Consider the following 18,326-nt stretch of genomic DNA (forward strand, 5'->3'; position numbering starts at 1 on the left):
ACCTCTCTCGCAAGTACTGTTACTAAGCCAGTGTTAGAATTGTTAGCAATATTCCCTAGCTTTGTGTCATACACAAAGATTATACATATGCCTTTTTTCTGTCATCTAAGTCAGACATGTCAAACACAAGGCCCAGGGGCGGATTTGGCCCATGAAGTGGTTTCATGTGGCCCGCGAAGCCATCCTGGAAACAGTGAGGGAACGGCCCCCACTGCCTTGGCCCAGAGACCCTCCTTCTGCCAGAGACCCTCAGATCTGTCCCACTCCTGCCCAGGCCCCCATAGGCACCCTTGATGCGAATGATGTAGAGCTGGCCATGCCCACCTAGTAGGCCATACGCACTCTAGCCACGCCCACCCAATAGGCCATACCCACCCTGGCCATACCCACCCAGCCCCTTGAGGGCAACTGCAATGCTGATGCGGCCCTCAATGAAATTGAGTTTGACACCCCTGATCTAAGTCATTTAATGGGATGTTGAACAGTACTGGGCTCAGGACAGAACGCTGAAGTACCCCACTGCATTTGGACATAGATGGATCAAAGATCATGTGCTGGCTATGGTGTTCAGACACCTATGAATCCAACTAATTTCGTTATGATGTTCTGCTGAAAGTTTGTGTTATGGGATTATGCTATTAAAAAAATAGCCCCATACAATTTCTTATTTCTTAACTGATTCAATTCTGTTTGAAACAGAGCATCATGTTTCACAATTAATGTTGTATAATGTCTGTGTGGACATTTAACACATGAATATTATGAAATACAAGTTATGAAATATCTTGAGAGAACATTACAAAGGAGTTTTCAAGTTCTGATGCTTTTATCAAAATGACAAAAGCCTTATCACATCATCAAACTGCAAACTCTATTCGCTTTGTATTATAATGCTCTATAAAAGGATGAGAGAAAGCCTGTTTTTGTCATTTGTCCAATCTTTCTGTAGACATCACTGATTACAAATGTTACTATTAAGAGACAATATTTTCTTCTTGATTTTAATATCTGCTAGAGTGAATGGAATTTTGCAGAACTTTGTTCAACTAATTTTAAATTTATCCTCAGACCTCTTAACTGTATTTTAATGAGAAAAAAACAGGTTATTAGGAACCCACAGTTCTGAAAACTGAAACAGTAAATATATATTTCCTGTCTCTTGAAGACATCTAATTCACTTCCTCAACTTGAGCAGCTGTCGGTTTAACTTTGTTGGTGATTCATTGGAAGATAAAAAGTGTGTATTTTGTTCTCAAAAGGCTTTCTGCCAAGTTGCTTACTTTTTGTTTCATCTATCCACCATTTTGATTGCATCACACTGCTAATTTTACTGCACTAAAAAGGTACGTTAATTGCTTTTCTGTTATCCTTAGGTTGCCTTTTATAGATAAACCACACTGCCAAAATCTTAACTGCTGCTTTTCAACTAATGGCTTTTACCTTCCTGTAACAATTCTTTCCTTTACATATTTGTCACCTCTCAATAATTCCTGGTTGGTCTGGGCATGTGCTATGTATTCGGGGTTTGGGGCTGCATCATATATTTGCCAAGTCTGCTGTTGTCTATAATTAGCTATTCATTTTATAGTTTTTAGTTTAATCTGTTAAATGCACATTAAAAATTACGGTGGGGATAAATGTGGTTCTACCAAAAAAAGAAGACAATCGCAGTCTCCAGACACATTCAAGAAGTTACACCACAAAAAAAGATTATTTATACCTCAAAAAATTCTGTATACTAATTCTAACCGTACCCAGCTTCCTTGCTTTGACAGCTAGAATGGCCAAATAGAGTTCAAGGGCTTAACATATGAATCATTAGGACTTCATGTTTCATTCAGGCAGCTGGAGATTCTTTACTGACTGAAGATTCTGATTTTTCTAAGTCCTCATTTGTACGGAGAGACTGTATCCATGATATTTTCAACTGCAAAGACTCATAAAGAGGACCATTTTTTATTGTAAGCCACCCGGAGTCACTTAGGTGAAATAGGCAGTATAAAAATTTGATGGATAAATAAATACATAAATAAAACAGAAGAAGGACAATGCTAGTTTACTCATTGTAGTCTTCCTTGTGGCAAGAATGTACAACTCTAAAATTTGCTGGCTTATGACAATATCTTCCTTTGTGACCACATTCTCACTAAGGTAAAATGACTCCCGCTTCTAATCGCATGTTGATGTTTGGCTTATGTAGCACATAGCACTTCCCTAATGAAAGCTGTGATTTCTTTTTAATTATGAAGAATTAAATCTCATAGATGTAAAGAGAAATTAAACTGAAAGAGCTAAATGTAGAATTGAGTTGAGTCTTCAGCAGGAAACTGCTTATATAGGTTTGTTTGACATTACTGAAAAAAGAGAAGAGGTAGAAGAAAATGAAAGGTATGTTATTTAGTTGTCTAGCAATTTGTTCTCATTTAACCTAACTTCTAATAAGTTAAGGGGGTTTAAGTAGACTAATGTTTGAAAACTATAGACTTAACAATTATGATTATGTGTAAGAATTTAAGCTTGATTTATTTATTTATTTATTTATTTTTATTTTAATTCCATTTATATCCCGCCCTTCTCCGAAGACTCAGGGCGGCTTACAAGCTTAGCAGTAGCCTTCATTCTATGTATATGCCTGCTTATTAGGGCTTTCATACACCCCCCAAGCGGCATTATTACAAAGTCAGCTTAATTGCCCCCAACAATCTGGGTCCTCATTTTACCTACCTCGGAAGGATGGAAGGCTGAGTCAACCTTGAGCCTGGTGGGATGCGAACCTGCACTAATTGCAGGCAGCTGGTGTTACTTAAGGAGGCATTAGCCCACTGCTCCACCAAGGCTCATATTTACGCCCTTTGTTCTTGATCCTTAAAATGAACTTTTTTGGCTGCTAGTGCATTTGAGATTAATATTTAATGAAGACTCAGCAATGTGTTTTATATTCCTAAAAAAGCACGAACAAACTTGTTTTTTTTCTTTTCCTTTTTTTTGTAACATTTAGCCTCAGTTTTATGATGCTGTAGACCCAGTGGATTTTGAAGGTCTCTTAATGATGCAGCTGAATAATCTAGATTCAGAACTCTTGCAAGAATTGGGTGATTTTTCTGAAGATGATTTGGAGGTGGTTTATGCTGCAAAGGAGCACAGAACCTTGGAACCATCATTACCAGAAGAACGGTGAGGAAACCTTTTTAAGCAAGCAGCTGAAGCCTGTTGTTATGTTTTATATTCCTTTTGGATTCTTTGTACCAGCAGTGTTTCTCATCAATGTATTCTGATTATCCACTGGTTTGCCTATTGCTGCATGTTCTGGGATAGCACTATGACACTTCAAATAATCTCTGGAAAAATAATTTGTTTTCAGAAATTGTATTCATAAATGTTGAATTCACTAAACATTTATTCGCCTAGGGCAAACTCCCTGTACAATGTACAGTGATAGAATGGTGGTAAATAGAATAAGTACAAAGTTTGAATTGGTAGAGTTTCAGATTTTCCCAATTCAAAATATGGAGCCGGAACAAACCATTTTGACCTTAGATCTTGATTTACCATTCAGGTTTGCCCATCATTCCCATTGTCACAAGCTTTGCTTTTTTTAACTGTATCTAGTGGCAAGCGGTGGCTCAGTGGGTTAGGATGGTGAGCTTGTCGATCAGAAGGTTGGCAGCTTGGCGGGTCGAATCCCAAGTGCCACATAACAGAGTGAGCGCCTGTTACTCGTCCCAGCTTCTGCCAACCTAGCAGTTCAAAAGCACGTAAAAATGCAAGTAGAAAAATAGGGACCACTACGGTGGGAAGGTAACAGCATTCCGTGCACCTTTGGTGTCTAGTCATGCCGGCCACATGACCACGGAGACATCCTCGGACAAGCGCTGGCTCTTCGGCTTTGAAACGGAGATGAGCACCTAGAGTTGGAAACGACTAGCACGCATGTGCGGGGGAACCTTTACCTTTTTACCTAGTGGCAAGCTAAGGGCAGTACAATAGCAATATTTTTTTTCTGTCTCCACCACATGAACTATTCTCTTTGCCAGTCATTATACCTCTTTTTTCTCACAAGTGACAAGTACCTATAAGGGTTTACCTTATAAGGGTAAAAGCTATGGAAAGAGAAGGAGAGACTATATTGGGATTATATTAAAAGGAAAAAGTTAATTCTCTTTCCCTTTATGTCCCTTCTGACCCAGGGTGGTAGTTAGCACATGTAATTGGACCCTAGTCTGTAGCGACTGAGGGCTATTGCCTGTGAGTATAATCCAAGGTCTACTGCTGAAGACTTCACAGTACTTGCACAGCACTAATTGCAGTGTGGTAATCCGGGACACACTCTTCACATAGAGAAAAAAACTTAACAAACCTAAAGTTTCCAGAGCAAGAGAAAAATGGAAATTGAGCCTTATGTCTAAAAATGCTAGCACATTGTATAGTATGGACAGGAAAAAAAGATGTAAAAAAATTGAACATTGAGTTCACTGTTATATACAACCTTTGCTGAAATTTCTTTCACTGTGGCTTCTGCAATTAAGTTCCTTCTTTGAAATTTTTGGATTGTAATATACCTATTTAACTGGTTCCAGTGTAGCCTACCGGGGAGAAGCCCAACAATCACAAACATTAGAACATTTTAATTTTCATTAAAGCATTTTTTTTCTCTCTGAAGAATTTTCTGTTAATTGATATGGATATCCTAGGACTGAATACTTTCATACAAAGTATATACTGTATCGATGAATTGCATCGCTTTCCTCAGATGAGACATAGGGATTATTTTATCCATGTTACCAGAATCCCTTTCTTACTGAATTGTGCTTTAGCTGATCGGTGCTTCCCCAGTACTTTTCTTTGTTTCATTATTTACATGTTGTATGGTTTATATTTTGGAATATAATTATACTTGATAATACTACCAGTATCTTTTAATTTTGAAGTTAGTTTTTATAGATGATATTTTCTTATAACATGTTGAAAAAGATGTTCAAAAATTTACCTTGAAAACTGGATTTAAAGAGTACAAAAGTGGCTTCAAAATTAACAATTTTTTTATTATGCAGGATGAATAGCTATATTGCTGTTATTTTATTGACTAGCTTTCTGTATAATCACTGATTATGCATAGAAATATTTTTGCTTCTTCCCAGAACTGAATTGGATTTACAGGTTCGGGATTGTGTTCAGACTTATATTCGTGACTGGCTGATTGTGAAACGAAAGTAAGTCATTCATTTATAACTCAATAATTACCCAGAGAAAAATTAAAGTTTATTGCTTTAATTAATTAATTATTCAAGAAGTAAGTGATAATTACTTTCATTAGGTTTACTAAATGGATCGAGTTCAGAAAATATTACTGGCACTGATAGTGGTCTGTTACAGTTGGATACATACTATATTAGGATCCAACCAAAAATAATCATTTATGGTTGATGGGAGAAGGAAACAATAATGGCTGTGCTCTCACATTTGTCTAATTTCAGCAGCATTTCCCAGATTAGAGTTATGCATACTTGGTGCTTCAGTGAACCTTCATCTGGAAGTACTCTGCATGATTAAAAAATGACAGGAAAAATCTCAAGTGCAGCCATATCATTGGCGATTCTATTATGGCCTACAAAGCAAAAGGCTCAGTTGCACTTGCCTTTTGGCTTAAAGAAGTATCACTGATATATTGGAGAGGAGCAGAAAATAGTGAAAATAAGTCTAAAAACCTATTAGACCCAAAGTACCATGGACATGATTCTCTTGATAGTTTTGGACAACTTCTGGTTTCGGGGGGTGTTTTGTGTTCTCTTGAAAAAAAAAATATGCATAAGGATTACCCTCCATATTTCTCTGTGGTATTAATCCATATAGCAATTCATTAAAACTTTGTATTCAATTTAAGCAGTTCTTAAATTAATTTGGGGTATTGTATATATTTTGATAGCCTTTGTTTGCATGACAGCAATTGATCTTTCATTTTGTTTCTTTTTCTAAAACTGAAATCTAATTGGCTGTTTTATTGAAGAAATCAAAGAAGTAATGATGCTTATAACTTAATGAAAACAGGATCCAGAGGAGACTTCCACAAAAGCCTTCGAAAGCAAACATTTGAGTCTGAAATGTTGGATTTTCACGATTCCAGTTATCAGGTACTCTTAAGAATAGCCTTAAAAGAATGTTTTGATAAGAAAAATGGAGCAGTAGGAAGTGGCGGAGCAAAGTTGCCAGTGGGAGGAACCTCTTTTCCCCAGAATGCCTTGAGATCATTTGTGTGTCATGCTACAGGGCCACCCAAATGACAGGTCTAAACTTCCTTCCCAAATTAGAAGGAATAGCACCAAGGTGATGTGGGAACTTGAAAAACAATGAAGCGTTCTTCTTTAAATAGTGTGGAGTAAGAGAAGATAGTTTTCTTATCTTTAAATATTATGCTCTATAACGGGGGGGGGGGGGAGGGGGGAATCCAACCTTGGCAACTTTAAGACCCGTCGACTTCAATTGGAAACCATGGAATTCTGGATGTTGACGTCCACAAGTCTTAAAGTTGACATGTTTGGACACTCCTGCTCTATAGCAATCTAAGAATTCTCAATCTTCTCCCAAAGTATCTTGTTCTACTGTTTTTGCATATAAAAAAGATCTTAAGACTCTAAAAAGTATGCAGAAAAGAGCAACAAAGATGACTGGGGGACCGGAGAAAACAAAACAATTGAAGAACAGTTGCAGGAAGTGGGTATGTCTAGTCTAATGAAGGGAAGGATTAGGGGTGACATGATAGCAGTCTTCCAATATCTAAGGGGCTGCATCAAAGAGGGGGAATCAACCTATTCTCCAAAGCACCCAAAGGCAGGACAAGAAGCAACGAATGGAAACTTATCAAGGAGAGTTCCAACCTAGTACTAAGGAGAAATTTCTTGACAATTAGAACAATTAATCAGTGGGACGACTTGCCTCCAGAAGTTGTGGGCATTCCAACACTGGATGTTTTTAAGAAGAGATTGGACAGCCATTTGTCTGAAATGGTGTAGAGTTTCCTGCTTGAGAAGGGGCTAATAGACCTCCAAGGTCCCCTCCAATTCTGTTATTCTGCATGAAATAAATGGTTCTGCTAAAAGGAGAGTTAATGGTTCCATTTAACATTTATGTCATGGTGTTGGAAATCTAATACTTGTTATTGCAACAGATAAGTATGGAAATATGACACAGAAATGTGATAGAAATATTCGGTATGTTTAATCTGTTTAACTATTCCCTATTTGCTTGAGCAGACAAGTCCCAGGCACTTAAAAGTCCTCTGTGATGAATCCAGTAAGAATACCTTGACATCTGGAGTAATTTGCCTGCGCAGCCTACCACTTGATCCTCGATTGACCAACCTACTGCAGACTGTTAAAGCAGAAGACATTCAAAGGCAAAATGAAGAGGCACGGCAAGCCAACAGGCCTACTGAATTGTTTGCTCTGTATCCCAGTATAGATGAGGTAAGCCGTATATTTTCTGGCACAACTACTGTATATTGCAACCATCTGGGTTTCCAAAGGAACTATAATACAAAGGATGGAATATGTTAGACATTAATTCCATCCAGCTCAGCTGGTGAATGAAGATGCTAGGCTAAATCATTAAGGGAAATAGGTATGTATAGCCTAACAAAGAGAAGGACTAGGATTGGTATGATAGCAGTCTTCTAGTCTTCTTGAGGGGCTGTAACAGAAAAGAGGGCATTGATTTATTCTCCATAGCACCCAAAGGTAGGACAAGAAGCAATGGGTTAAGAGAAATCTAACCTGGAACGCAGGAGAAATTTCATGACAGTGAGAACAACTAACAAATGGAACAGCTTTCCTCCCAGAGTTGTGGATGTTCCCTTGCTGAAGGTTTTCAAGAAAAGATTGGATAACTGTTTGTCCAGGATAGTGTAAGGTCTCCTGCTTTATAATTTCTTACAAGGGGAGGGGGCGGATTGGACTAGAAGACCTCTAAGGTCCCTTCCAGCTTTAGGATTCTGTGATTCTATAAGTTATTTGGGACATGTCTTAAAGGCAGCAGTCAGCACTTGAATTGCTGATTGCTGAGTTGCATACCAGTACCACTGCAGCTCCTGCAACAATGATGTAAAGTCTTTGTATCATAATTGCCCTGCGACTGTGCGGGCTGCTGCATTCTAAACAAACTTCCCTGGCTTTACTATCATTCTGATGACTTCCTATGTTTTCTGCAATACCTTTTTGCCTGATTGTAAAGTAAAAAATGAAGGGATGGTAATAGATGATGTTGGTCAAATACAGATAGCTAAAATGAACCAAAACTAATAACTGTTCTTAATGTCTTTAATAGGAGGATTCTGTACAAATACGACCAATACCTGAATGCCCAAAGGAGTATCTGGGCAATAGGATATTAGTGAGAGTACAGACACTGAAGTAAGTTCTACATCTGTGGTGCTAATGGGACATGTTGAGGGGTTTGGGTCAATCAGGTGGCATATTGAGCAAGACACACAATAGAGTGACGGAATGAAATCTATAAAGTAGAAAGCAGGAAAATGACAGGTCTAAAACAAATTTCCTCCATGTGCTACTTTTCTTCATTCAGAAAGCTTTTTTGTTTGGGAAAGTACTTTAAAAACTTGCCATGTGCAATAGACAAAACACTCCATAAATCTCTCTATTTCTGCTTACTCTGGTCTTTGCATATATCCACCCAGCAAACTTTATCTAGCTACTGTGTTATGTTCTTTTAAAAATGAGTTTTAATTTTGAGTCTAGTGCGTATCATGTTTAACTGAAGTTTGACAATGCTTCATGAGATAAACACATTTGTTAGCATTGCTGCAATTTTTTTTAGAATGATAAAATGCTGCCCCTATTATTCTCCTTCTGAAGAAATTATTAGGATGGCTGCAAAAACCTCTATGTCACTACAGGTGGTGTTACAATGGGTGGAGGTTTTAAATAAAACAGGATTTGCAACCAGTTTTGTAGCATCAGACTAGTTAGATCCCATTTGCTCCATTCTCAAAAAAAATTGGCTTATAAAGAGGAAATCGGGACCATATTATTTATTATTAGTGGATTATTAAGTGATCATTGTTTTGCTGTTGTAAATAACAAGCATGCCTCTACTCATAAGAGATTTTAGATTTCATCCAAAGCAGATAATAAGAAAACAAGATAGCTACATTATATACTTACAGTATCTATACATATTGAAATTGTTTAATGTTGGCACTGAGGATTAAGTAGATAAAGCAAGTTTTAGTTAATATTTCCAAGATAAGTATTATTTTAAGGAACGATTGTGCTTGTTTTTGTGTCACATGAATTATTTATTTTCTCCTTTGCAGATTTGAAATTGAAATTGAGCCATTATTTGTAACATTAGCTCTTTATGATATAAAAGAAAGGAAAAAGGTAAGAGTGTAGCAGCACTATTTTTCATTCAAATGCAGTGTTTAATATTTTGCGGAGATCTTGGGTGTTTGCTAAGCTTGATTTTCTTTTTGCATTACCAAATTAGACATCATTGTCATGTTTTGACACAGAACTTGCTGGCTTTCTATAAGTGGCAGCTTGTTTAATCAGGGTTGTTCTGGTTTATATATCTGTTTCTCATTAGCCTATCTGGCTTGGTTGGCTAGATTGTTTAGTCTTAGATAGTTCCTGCCTATGGTTAATATTTGTTATATTTCACTGTAAGGACTATATATTGAAAGATTATCCAAACCTAAAGACAAAGGATTTGAATTTTCATCTCCATCCACCCTGGCTGCCAAGATATTGTGCTCATTCTTCCAGGGAAATGCAACAGGATTAAAACTTCCTTGATAGCCAAGGAAAATAAAACATAGATTTACAACCTTATGCTTTGATCCAAGGGAATGAAAATCCAGTCTGAATTACTTTATTCTAGCTCATAAATTGAACAAATTATTTTGTTCTACCTCACAAGGTTTGGACATACCTAATACAGAAAGAGATTTTCAGCAACTTCTATAGTTTTCTGAAATGTAATTAACTAATAATTTATTTTATGTCTTTATTCAATATACATCTAGCGTGTCACAGTCAACATGACTCTTAGTAGATTACAGTACTGTATATAATACAAAATAAGCAATGCCTGTAGCAATTTCTAGAATTTGCCTTTTTTTATGCAGTTAGTTCCTCATTTTAAGGTATAACCAGAAAAATGTATATAGTATAATCATTACTATTACTATTATTATATTATGATGATGACGATATTGTAGGATGCATGTCGCAACCAACATGGAATGCATCTTCTCTTTCATCTTCTTTCTTTTTAAGATCTCTGAAAGTTTTCATTGTGATTTGAACTCCGAACAGTTTAAAGGGTTTTTGCGATCCCATACACCGTGTATTGACTCCTCCACTCAGGCTAGGGCTGCTGTATTTTCGGTAACATATCCTTCATCAGATATCTATCTTGTGCTGAAGGTGAGTCACATTATTTGTATTCTTACTTTCTGATTTGAGCCAGAGTTGACTGTAATGGAAGCAAGCAAAACAGCATATGCCAGGGTAGGCAACCTTGGCTCTTTTATGACTCGTGGACTTCAACTCCCAGAATTCCTGGGAGTTGAAGTCCATGAGTCATAAAAGAGCCAAGGTTGCCTACCCCTGGCATATACCAACATTGACCAGCCTAATGCACTCTCCTGGTTGATAGCCCATAGTTCTTTTTATTTCTAGACATCATGGCATTGGTTATTCTAGATGGGGATAAGGGGACTGCTAGACCAACACACGTAGACTGCATAAAATGAAGAAGTCAGGCTTATATTAGTTTTATGGAAGAATGGGATGCTACAAAATTATGCTTAATGTATTTACAGAATGGTAGGGCAGTGTAGGAGTCTGTCTTCTATCTTTTACATTGGGAAAGCTGACTATGTGTTATGTTCCAGATTTATATTACGGAAGCGCTAGCAAAATAATTTATAACTATTATTAACATTTTGTTGGTGTTAATTAGTTTCTGTTTTGTTTTTTTTGTGGTAGATTGAAAAAGTCCTTCAGCAAGGAGAAATTGGAGATTGTGCAGAACCCTACATCTTTCTAAAAGAAAGTGAAAGTGGGAAGGTAGATATAATATAAAGGTTTTTAACTGAAAATGCACACATGTCACCCGGAATATTTATGTGGCCATCTCTTTGTATTCTTGAGATTTCAAAGTGTTAGTTCAACTTGTACTACGTATATGCAATTCACATTTGTTTTTCTACCCATGTCTTGAAATATACATAACCAAATGCTCAAAAATTGATCTTATCAGGCAGTTTTTATTCTAGAAATATTATTATACAAGTATATCAGTCTTATAAGATATGTTCTAGGAAGTAAGCTTGCACTCTCCAACAATTGAGAAATTAGCACAAAGTATAGAAAGTCCTTGACTAATGACCACAACTGAGCCCCAAATTTCCACTGCTAAACAAGATAGTTGTTAACTGAATTCTGCCCTATTTATGACTTTTCTTGCCACAGTCATTGTCAATCACTGCAGTTGTTTAGTTTGTAACAAGGATGTTAAGTGAATCTGCCTTCCCCATTGACTTTGCTTGTCAGAAGGTCGCAAAAGGTGGATCACACAACCATAGGAATGCTGCAACTACCATAAGTGTGAAATGAGTCACTATTTTCAGATGGTCACTAAACAAGGTTTCTAAGTCGGGGACTACCTGTGTATCAGACTTAGGTTTCCAACCTTACAAGACCCATTAATACTGTAATGTAGTGGCCTTTTATGTTGTTAAGTGTTTGCTCTTGTTGCACTGCTTGCTAATTGCTTGCATTCAATTGCTAAGTGCTAGTTCACATTATGTTGTAATGGTTGCTAGCTGGCCCAGACTGATTGTCTCCAGCCGGCTAAGTAGGTCTTTGGGCGGGAAACCTATACTTCAAACCTACTGGTTGCCACCTATCGGCCAACCATATAAAGAGATCCGCTGCAGCTTCCTTGTTGCTTCTGTTATGTTCTGACCTTCAATAAAGCATGTTGCTGTTTTGAACCTTCCGTCTCACTCAATGCCTGCAAAGAACTGGGTACACAACAAATACTATCACCATTAGCAATGAATTTGATGATGTAAAGTCTAAGATACCAGATTTAAATTTCTTAAATAAATCTCATTTCCCATTCAGTTATGACTCTCAGTTTCTTTGCACTGCTAGTTTAACTATAACTCCTAAATTCTGCCTACTGTTCATGGATGCTTTAGTTAATCAGATTTGTTCCTGACTGCTGGCTTTTGTTTTCAGTTATAATTTTGCTAAAAAAATTATAGTATGACAGCACGTTAGCTCATTTCTTTTCTGTTTAATCGATTTTTATGACTTTGGCCAGCATATATTTTTCTGCCTTTTTTTCAGACTAAGGAAAAGATTGAGAAATTAAAACAACAAGCAGAGAACTTTTGCCAACGTTTAGGAAAGTACCGCATGCCTTTTGCTTGGATACCTGTAAATTTAGCGAATTTCTTTAGTATTCCAACACTTGAAAAAGATATAGCTGAAGTAGAAGTTTTAAATGGTAAGTGTAAATATAAGACTGTGTTATTATTTACTATTATTATTATTAATCCTAGATACTGTAATTAACTATTTTCTACTAACTGTATAAGCACATAAAATGCCATTATTTCTATTCTACTTTATAATGAAAATATATATCCTCTCTTAATTATAATCTCTGTGTAATTGTAGGGCTTGAGTTATGTGGGCACGTACTGAACAAAAATTGAAGCATATCCTTAACTAGCCATCTGGTTAAGCAAGTTTAATAAGTAGTGTTCTGACATGGAAGTTATCCTCATAATTGATGGACAATTGGAAAAAACCTGTTCATGGTGTTTTGTCTTCATCATTACAGTAATGTATTATACTCCATACCATTAAAGTGTTTGGATCCAAAGATTTTTTTTTAGCTGTTCCAAAGAATCTTGCTCTGGAATAATAGTTCAATTGCAGGAAAACTACTATTACCTCATCCTATTGCCTTATTAATATTTGAACATGTACTTGTGATAAGAAAAAAGGATGTGTTTATTGGCACTATACTTTATATTGTATTAAGTCATCACAGAAGCATCTTCATCATTCTAGCATACAAACTAATCATTAATCCTGATTGAGCAAATTACCAGGTTTCATCCTTTGTTTTCATTTGAAATGGCAGTATATCCTACAGGTTTGTTGCATAAATGAAATACAGGTAGTCCTCGACCACAATTGAGTCCAAAATTTCTTTGTTAAGTGAGATATTTGCCCCATTTTATGACTTTTTTCACAGTTGTTAAATGAATCACTGCAGTTGATAAGTTAGTAACTTGGTTGTTAAGTGAATCTGACTTCCCCATTGACTTTACTTGTCAGAAGTTTGTAGATGATGATCACATGACTCTGGGACACTGCAACCATCATAAAGATGAGCCAGTTGCCAAGCATCTGAATTTTGGTCACATGATAATGGGGATGCTGCAAAGGTCATAAACTGCAAAAAATGGTCATAAGTCACTTTTTTCAGTGCCATTGTTACTTTGAATGGTCACTAAATGAACTGTTGTAAATCGAGGACTACTTGTATTGAGATTCTGACTTTTTGGATATATGGTTTACATCTCTAGAAAACATGGCATGGTAGAAAATATTGGGAGGAAGGCAAATTTTAAGAGGAACAACCTATTTGTACAGGTCATCCTCGATTTGCAACAGTCTAGTTAGTGAATGTTCGAACTTACAACAGCACTGAAAAAAGGGACTTATGACAATTTTTCACACTTAACGATCGTTGCACCATCCCCATGGTCATGTGATCAAAATTCAGACAATTGGCAACCGACTCATATTTAAGACAGTTGCAGTGTCCCTGGGATCATGTGAGCCAGATTCACTAAACAACCATGTTACTAACTTAACACCTACAGTGATTCACTTAACAACTCTAGCAAGAAAAGTCGTAAAATGGGGCAAAACTTTCTTAACAAATGTCTCACTTAGCAACAGAAATTTTGGGCTTAATTGTGATTGTGGGTTGAGGACTGCCTGTAATTAATTTTCTGAAACAGTACAATGTAGCAATAGCTATGATTACCTTTTTTCATTAAGTCAAGTAAAATCCAACTGAAATGTTACCTTTGAAGGAAAAGGGTCTTGTGGCGATCGAAAAACGGTGACACTGCAATCTAGAAGATATTCTGAAAGAGGCCTTGGTTCAGATGACATTCCGGGCCCAGTGAACTTCAGAACCACAACTCTGACTCTCAACACTTTTTTTAAACAGGTACAGTACTTTGTTGGGAAATTTTTCAACATGAGTAATTCCAAGTGGCCACTCAATCCTTGTTGTGGTGGTATAAAGGGGTTCTAAGTACTGGTCTGGCCATATTGCTACTATTGTCCTGATTTATATACTTCTAACCTTTGTCAAAATAGATTAGTGAGGTATTCTAGAATGTTGGCTAATCAGAAATTGGCCAAGGTTTTTCATGGTGGTGGTGGTAATGATGATGGTGAAGATGATGTAACTCTTAGTTGGCAAAAATCTATGAGAGTGTAAGGTAGTCTCTAGATTAGTGGTTTTACTTTTCACAGAATAGACCAATTACATGGAATAAAAGTAAGCTTTGCTTACACTGTTACACCAGCAAGGAATATTGCATTACCTGACTTTCTAAAAAGGGTTATAACAAAACCTTCATTGACTAATGCTATGATGGACTGCAGAGGCCAGTACCTTTGGAAGATTATAATATGGAATGTAAAACAAGAAAATGATATAGGTTGGAATGAAGGTGGACTACATTGTGGAGTGTAATTGATGAATACATTCAGGGAAGGGAAGGGAAGGCAACTGCCATGGTAGGTCAGCACAGTCATGTGACTTCATATATTATGATTGTCACTAAGTGATTCCTGGTACCAATTACGATTGGTAAGCGAGGACTACCGGTATTTGTACATAAATATCTGGACTGTTGAGCAACCTAATTGGCATTTGTGGGCATCTACTCAGAAAAAAAAGGTCTCTATTTAAAAACATGGTTTAGATATAAATCTTTTCATCCAAATGTGTGGAAAAGAAAGTTAATGTAAAAGCATGATTGATTTGTTTATTAGAAACGTTTAAGAAAATTAATGAAGCATAAAAGGTGGATAAAAAGTTCTGAATGTGGGGAAAATCACTTTTTTATTTCTGTCAAGAGTAGGTTTTGGAAAAACGGGATATGGAAAAAAGGAAAGAAGTAAAAGAAAGCAGAGTAAGAATAAAATGAATTCAGGAAGAGAAAATGTGTGTCCTCTATGAAAAATTATTAAAAGATAAATTTATTTCTCAATCATGTAGAATAAATTGAAATCAGAAACAAGGAAACTGACATTGTCAATAAATTTAAGTCATACTATATGTTTTTATATGTAGTTAATTACAAATAAAGATGCAACTTAGTTTTCAACAGAACATTATTCAAAAACTTACTGTTTCAGGAAGGAGACAGGCTTAGTGATGAAGATTTATTCAAGTTTTTAGCTGATTATAAAAGGTCTTCGTTGCAGAGAAGAATAAAGTCTATACCAGGTATGCTTAATATTCATATTAGATACTCATACTATATACTGGTCAGATCACACCTATTTTTGAGTAACCATTTTTTCCCCAAGAAAAACAATGGCATATATAATAAAGTTCCCTCCTCAAACGCAGGAGGGAATTACAATTTAATGTCGGCAAAATAAGAAGCCAACAAGCAAAGGTAAGGAGGAGCTTTTCACCTGGCCCCAATTGGGTTGTTTCAATTAATAAAATCTAGACAGGTTTGTTGAAAAATACCATTCAAAGGTTGCTGTGGTGTGACTTATCACCCCCAAACGTTTTATTCTCTGGCCTTGAAAAAGTTAATGAAGTTATCGGGCAAATTGAGTACACAGAATTCCAAAATGATTTGAGTCCAATCACTGTGCTGAGCCTTAAGAAGTGCCCAGAGATGTTTTCTTGCAAACTGCTTAAGTTTACTTATTCTGAATAATATTAGGAATTCTGTAGAGCTCAATTTAATGGAACTCCCTTGGCACTTTTAGATAATAGATGTAACCATACCCCTCAAGATAATATATCATTTAAATCTAGGAAGGTTGAGTTATTTAAACATGTTCATTGCATTTTTTATTCTGATTTTAACTCAAGCATAATTGGGCCCTTAATGATGGTAATAAAAATGCATACCAGGCCACTGAATAACTTTTATATTAAAGTTTTTCTGCATATTTAGTCACATAATTTTGCTTTCTAGCAAAAAGAACTTGCTGGACTATGGGATTTTTAAAATGGTTGAGGTGAAGTAAATTACAATGTTCTAAGTTTGGTTTATGTGGTTTGTATTTTTGTGTGACTCTGACTTAAGACCATGATAAACTACTACTTAATCAGCCAAAACCAATATTAGTTCTGCATTTTTCTCACTGTAGCCAAATTGATGTTTGGGGATGCTGTAAATAGGTGCTGAAAATGTAACGCACTCTTTATTGCCCTGCAGCTAGTATTTAGATATGTCCCCATCCTAGAGGTAGTAATGAGTGTTCAATGACTTGTTCTTTGTGGATTTATCCAATTTCTCTTAAAGATATCCAGGTGTCTTTGTCTTCTACGAGTAAAGAAGTTGGACCCTCTTAATGGAGAATTCCCATGATGAGTCTTACCTCCCCCAAGGGACTTCTCTTCTTAGACCCATTTCTCTTAGCCTAAGCCCTGCCATCCTATTCCTGATTATCCCATCCTAGCCTAGGGACGTGGTGACTCAGTGGGTTAGGACACTGAGCTTGTCGATCAGAAGGTCGGCAGTTTGGCGGGTTGAATCCCAAGTGCCGTGTAACAGAGTGAGCGCCTGTTACTTGTCCCAGCTTCTGCCAACCTAGCAGTTCGAAAGCACGTAAAAATGCAAGTAGAAAAATAGGGACCACTACTGTGGGAAGGTAATAGCGTTCCGTGCACCTTTGGCATCTAGTCATGCCGGCTACATGACCATGGAGATGTCCTCGGACAAGCGCTGCCTCTTCGGCTTTGAAACGGAGATGAGCACCGGCCCCTAGAGTCGGAAACGACTAGCACACATGTGCGGGGGAACCTTTACCTTAGCCATCATTAGTCATCATTAGCCTGATATTTTTCTCTTCTTTCCCACTGAATTAGAAGGGATGAACCTGTTCTCATGCACTTGTGCTCATGCAGATTTTAACACATTCTGTGGAGGGTAAAAACCAAACTTTTGTTTTGTCAACCAACCCATATGGCTAGACCATATGTGAACCAGACTTTTTAGAGTAGGGATTTTCTAACGGCATTCTCACTTTTAATGTACCATATCACTTTCATTTTATTAATTTTCCTAAGGTTTACTTAAATTGGAGATCTCTCCTGCTTCAGAAGGCCTCAACTGTTGCCTCAGCTCAGAACTGTTACAAGTAAAGCCATTCACTGAGAATCGCAGTCGTATTTATAAAGAGATTTTGGAGTTTCCAGTACGAGAAGTCTATGTACCCCATACTGTATATAGGTAAGATCTTTTATCTATCTTGCTGAATGAGAAGACTCAGATGTACATCAAAACAGATGGAAATAGTTTAGCTTTGTTATCTGGATTTTAATGAATACATGAGATTATTGCAAACATGTTTTGTCTGTATTTACCTTGGAAGACGGAAACAATAACTGCTAGATAATATTGTAACTAGATAATTGTTTTGTATATTTGCTGCACCTTTCCCTTCATGGATACCTTTGAGATCAAAAGGTAACTCTTATTTTTTCCATGGTAGGAACTAGACTGTGGAACAGCTTGCTACTGGAGCTGAGGCCGGCCTTCCTATTACAGTTTCCATTTTACCCATTCAGAGTTCTCTAAATTAGAGTTTTTATGATGCTGTGTTTAATGGTTTGTTGGTCTAAATTTCATTGTGTAAGAATGTTTTTAGGTTGCTAGAACTACAGAATTGGGGTCTCCTATACTGTACAAGTTAAAATAAATAGAGAAACATGTATATAAATAATAGGAACTAGGCAAGGAAGAAAGAAAGAAAGACCCTTCTAGGTTTTTGTTGGTTCTCTAATTTGTTGTGTTTGTTTTACCCTGCTCACTGAGATATTATGAGAGCTTCTTTTCTAGGTACCTGCATCTTCCAAGGTATTGAGGATGGTACCTGAAGAGACGGAATTGTAATGGCGGTCTAATAATTATTATAGAATAATATCACATTGAAGTTTAGTTAGTTCCTGTGTTTAAGCACCAGAGATTATTGTTTATTTTGTCAAATGTTCAAAAAACGTTTATCCCT

At 36.7% G+C, this 18,326-nt stretch overlaps 1 protein-coding gene across 1 annotated transcript in view; it reads left to right on the forward strand.

Annotated features, from left to right (window-relative positions):
• The window catches only part of DOCK8 (dedicator of cytokinesis 8), a gene marked incomplete at its 5' end in the record, with an annotated part of 109,676 nt that overhangs the window by 16,278 nt on the left and 75,072 nt on the right, over nucleotides 1-18,326 (forward strand). Inside the window, 12 exons of the mRNA XM_081320845.1 lie at nucleotides 2,999-3,174; nucleotides 5,139-5,210; nucleotides 6,005-6,128; nucleotides 7,248-7,460; nucleotides 8,317-8,402; nucleotides 9,326-9,392; nucleotides 10,290-10,439; nucleotides 11,004-11,084; nucleotides 12,375-12,534; nucleotides 14,144-14,283; nucleotides 15,486-15,576; nucleotides 17,386-17,548. Of these exons, the coding sequence (XP_081176971.1) occupies nucleotides 2,999-3,174; nucleotides 5,139-5,210; nucleotides 6,005-6,128; nucleotides 7,248-7,460; nucleotides 8,317-8,402; nucleotides 9,326-9,392; nucleotides 10,290-10,439; nucleotides 11,004-11,084; nucleotides 12,375-12,534; nucleotides 14,144-14,283; nucleotides 15,486-15,576; nucleotides 17,386-17,548 (1,523 nt within the window). The remainder of the gene's footprint in view (nucleotides 1-2,998; nucleotides 3,175-5,138; nucleotides 5,211-6,004; nucleotides 6,129-7,247; nucleotides 7,461-8,316; nucleotides 8,403-9,325; nucleotides 9,393-10,289; nucleotides 10,440-11,003; nucleotides 11,085-12,374; nucleotides 12,535-14,143; nucleotides 14,284-15,485; nucleotides 15,577-17,385; nucleotides 17,549-18,326) is intronic.

The sequence above is a fragment of the Vipera berus genome (assembly GCF_964194415.1).
Source record: "Vipera berus genome assembly, chromosome: 2".
NCBI classification, from domain to species: Eukaryota; Metazoa; Chordata; class Lepidosauria; order Squamata; family Viperidae; genus Vipera; species Vipera berus.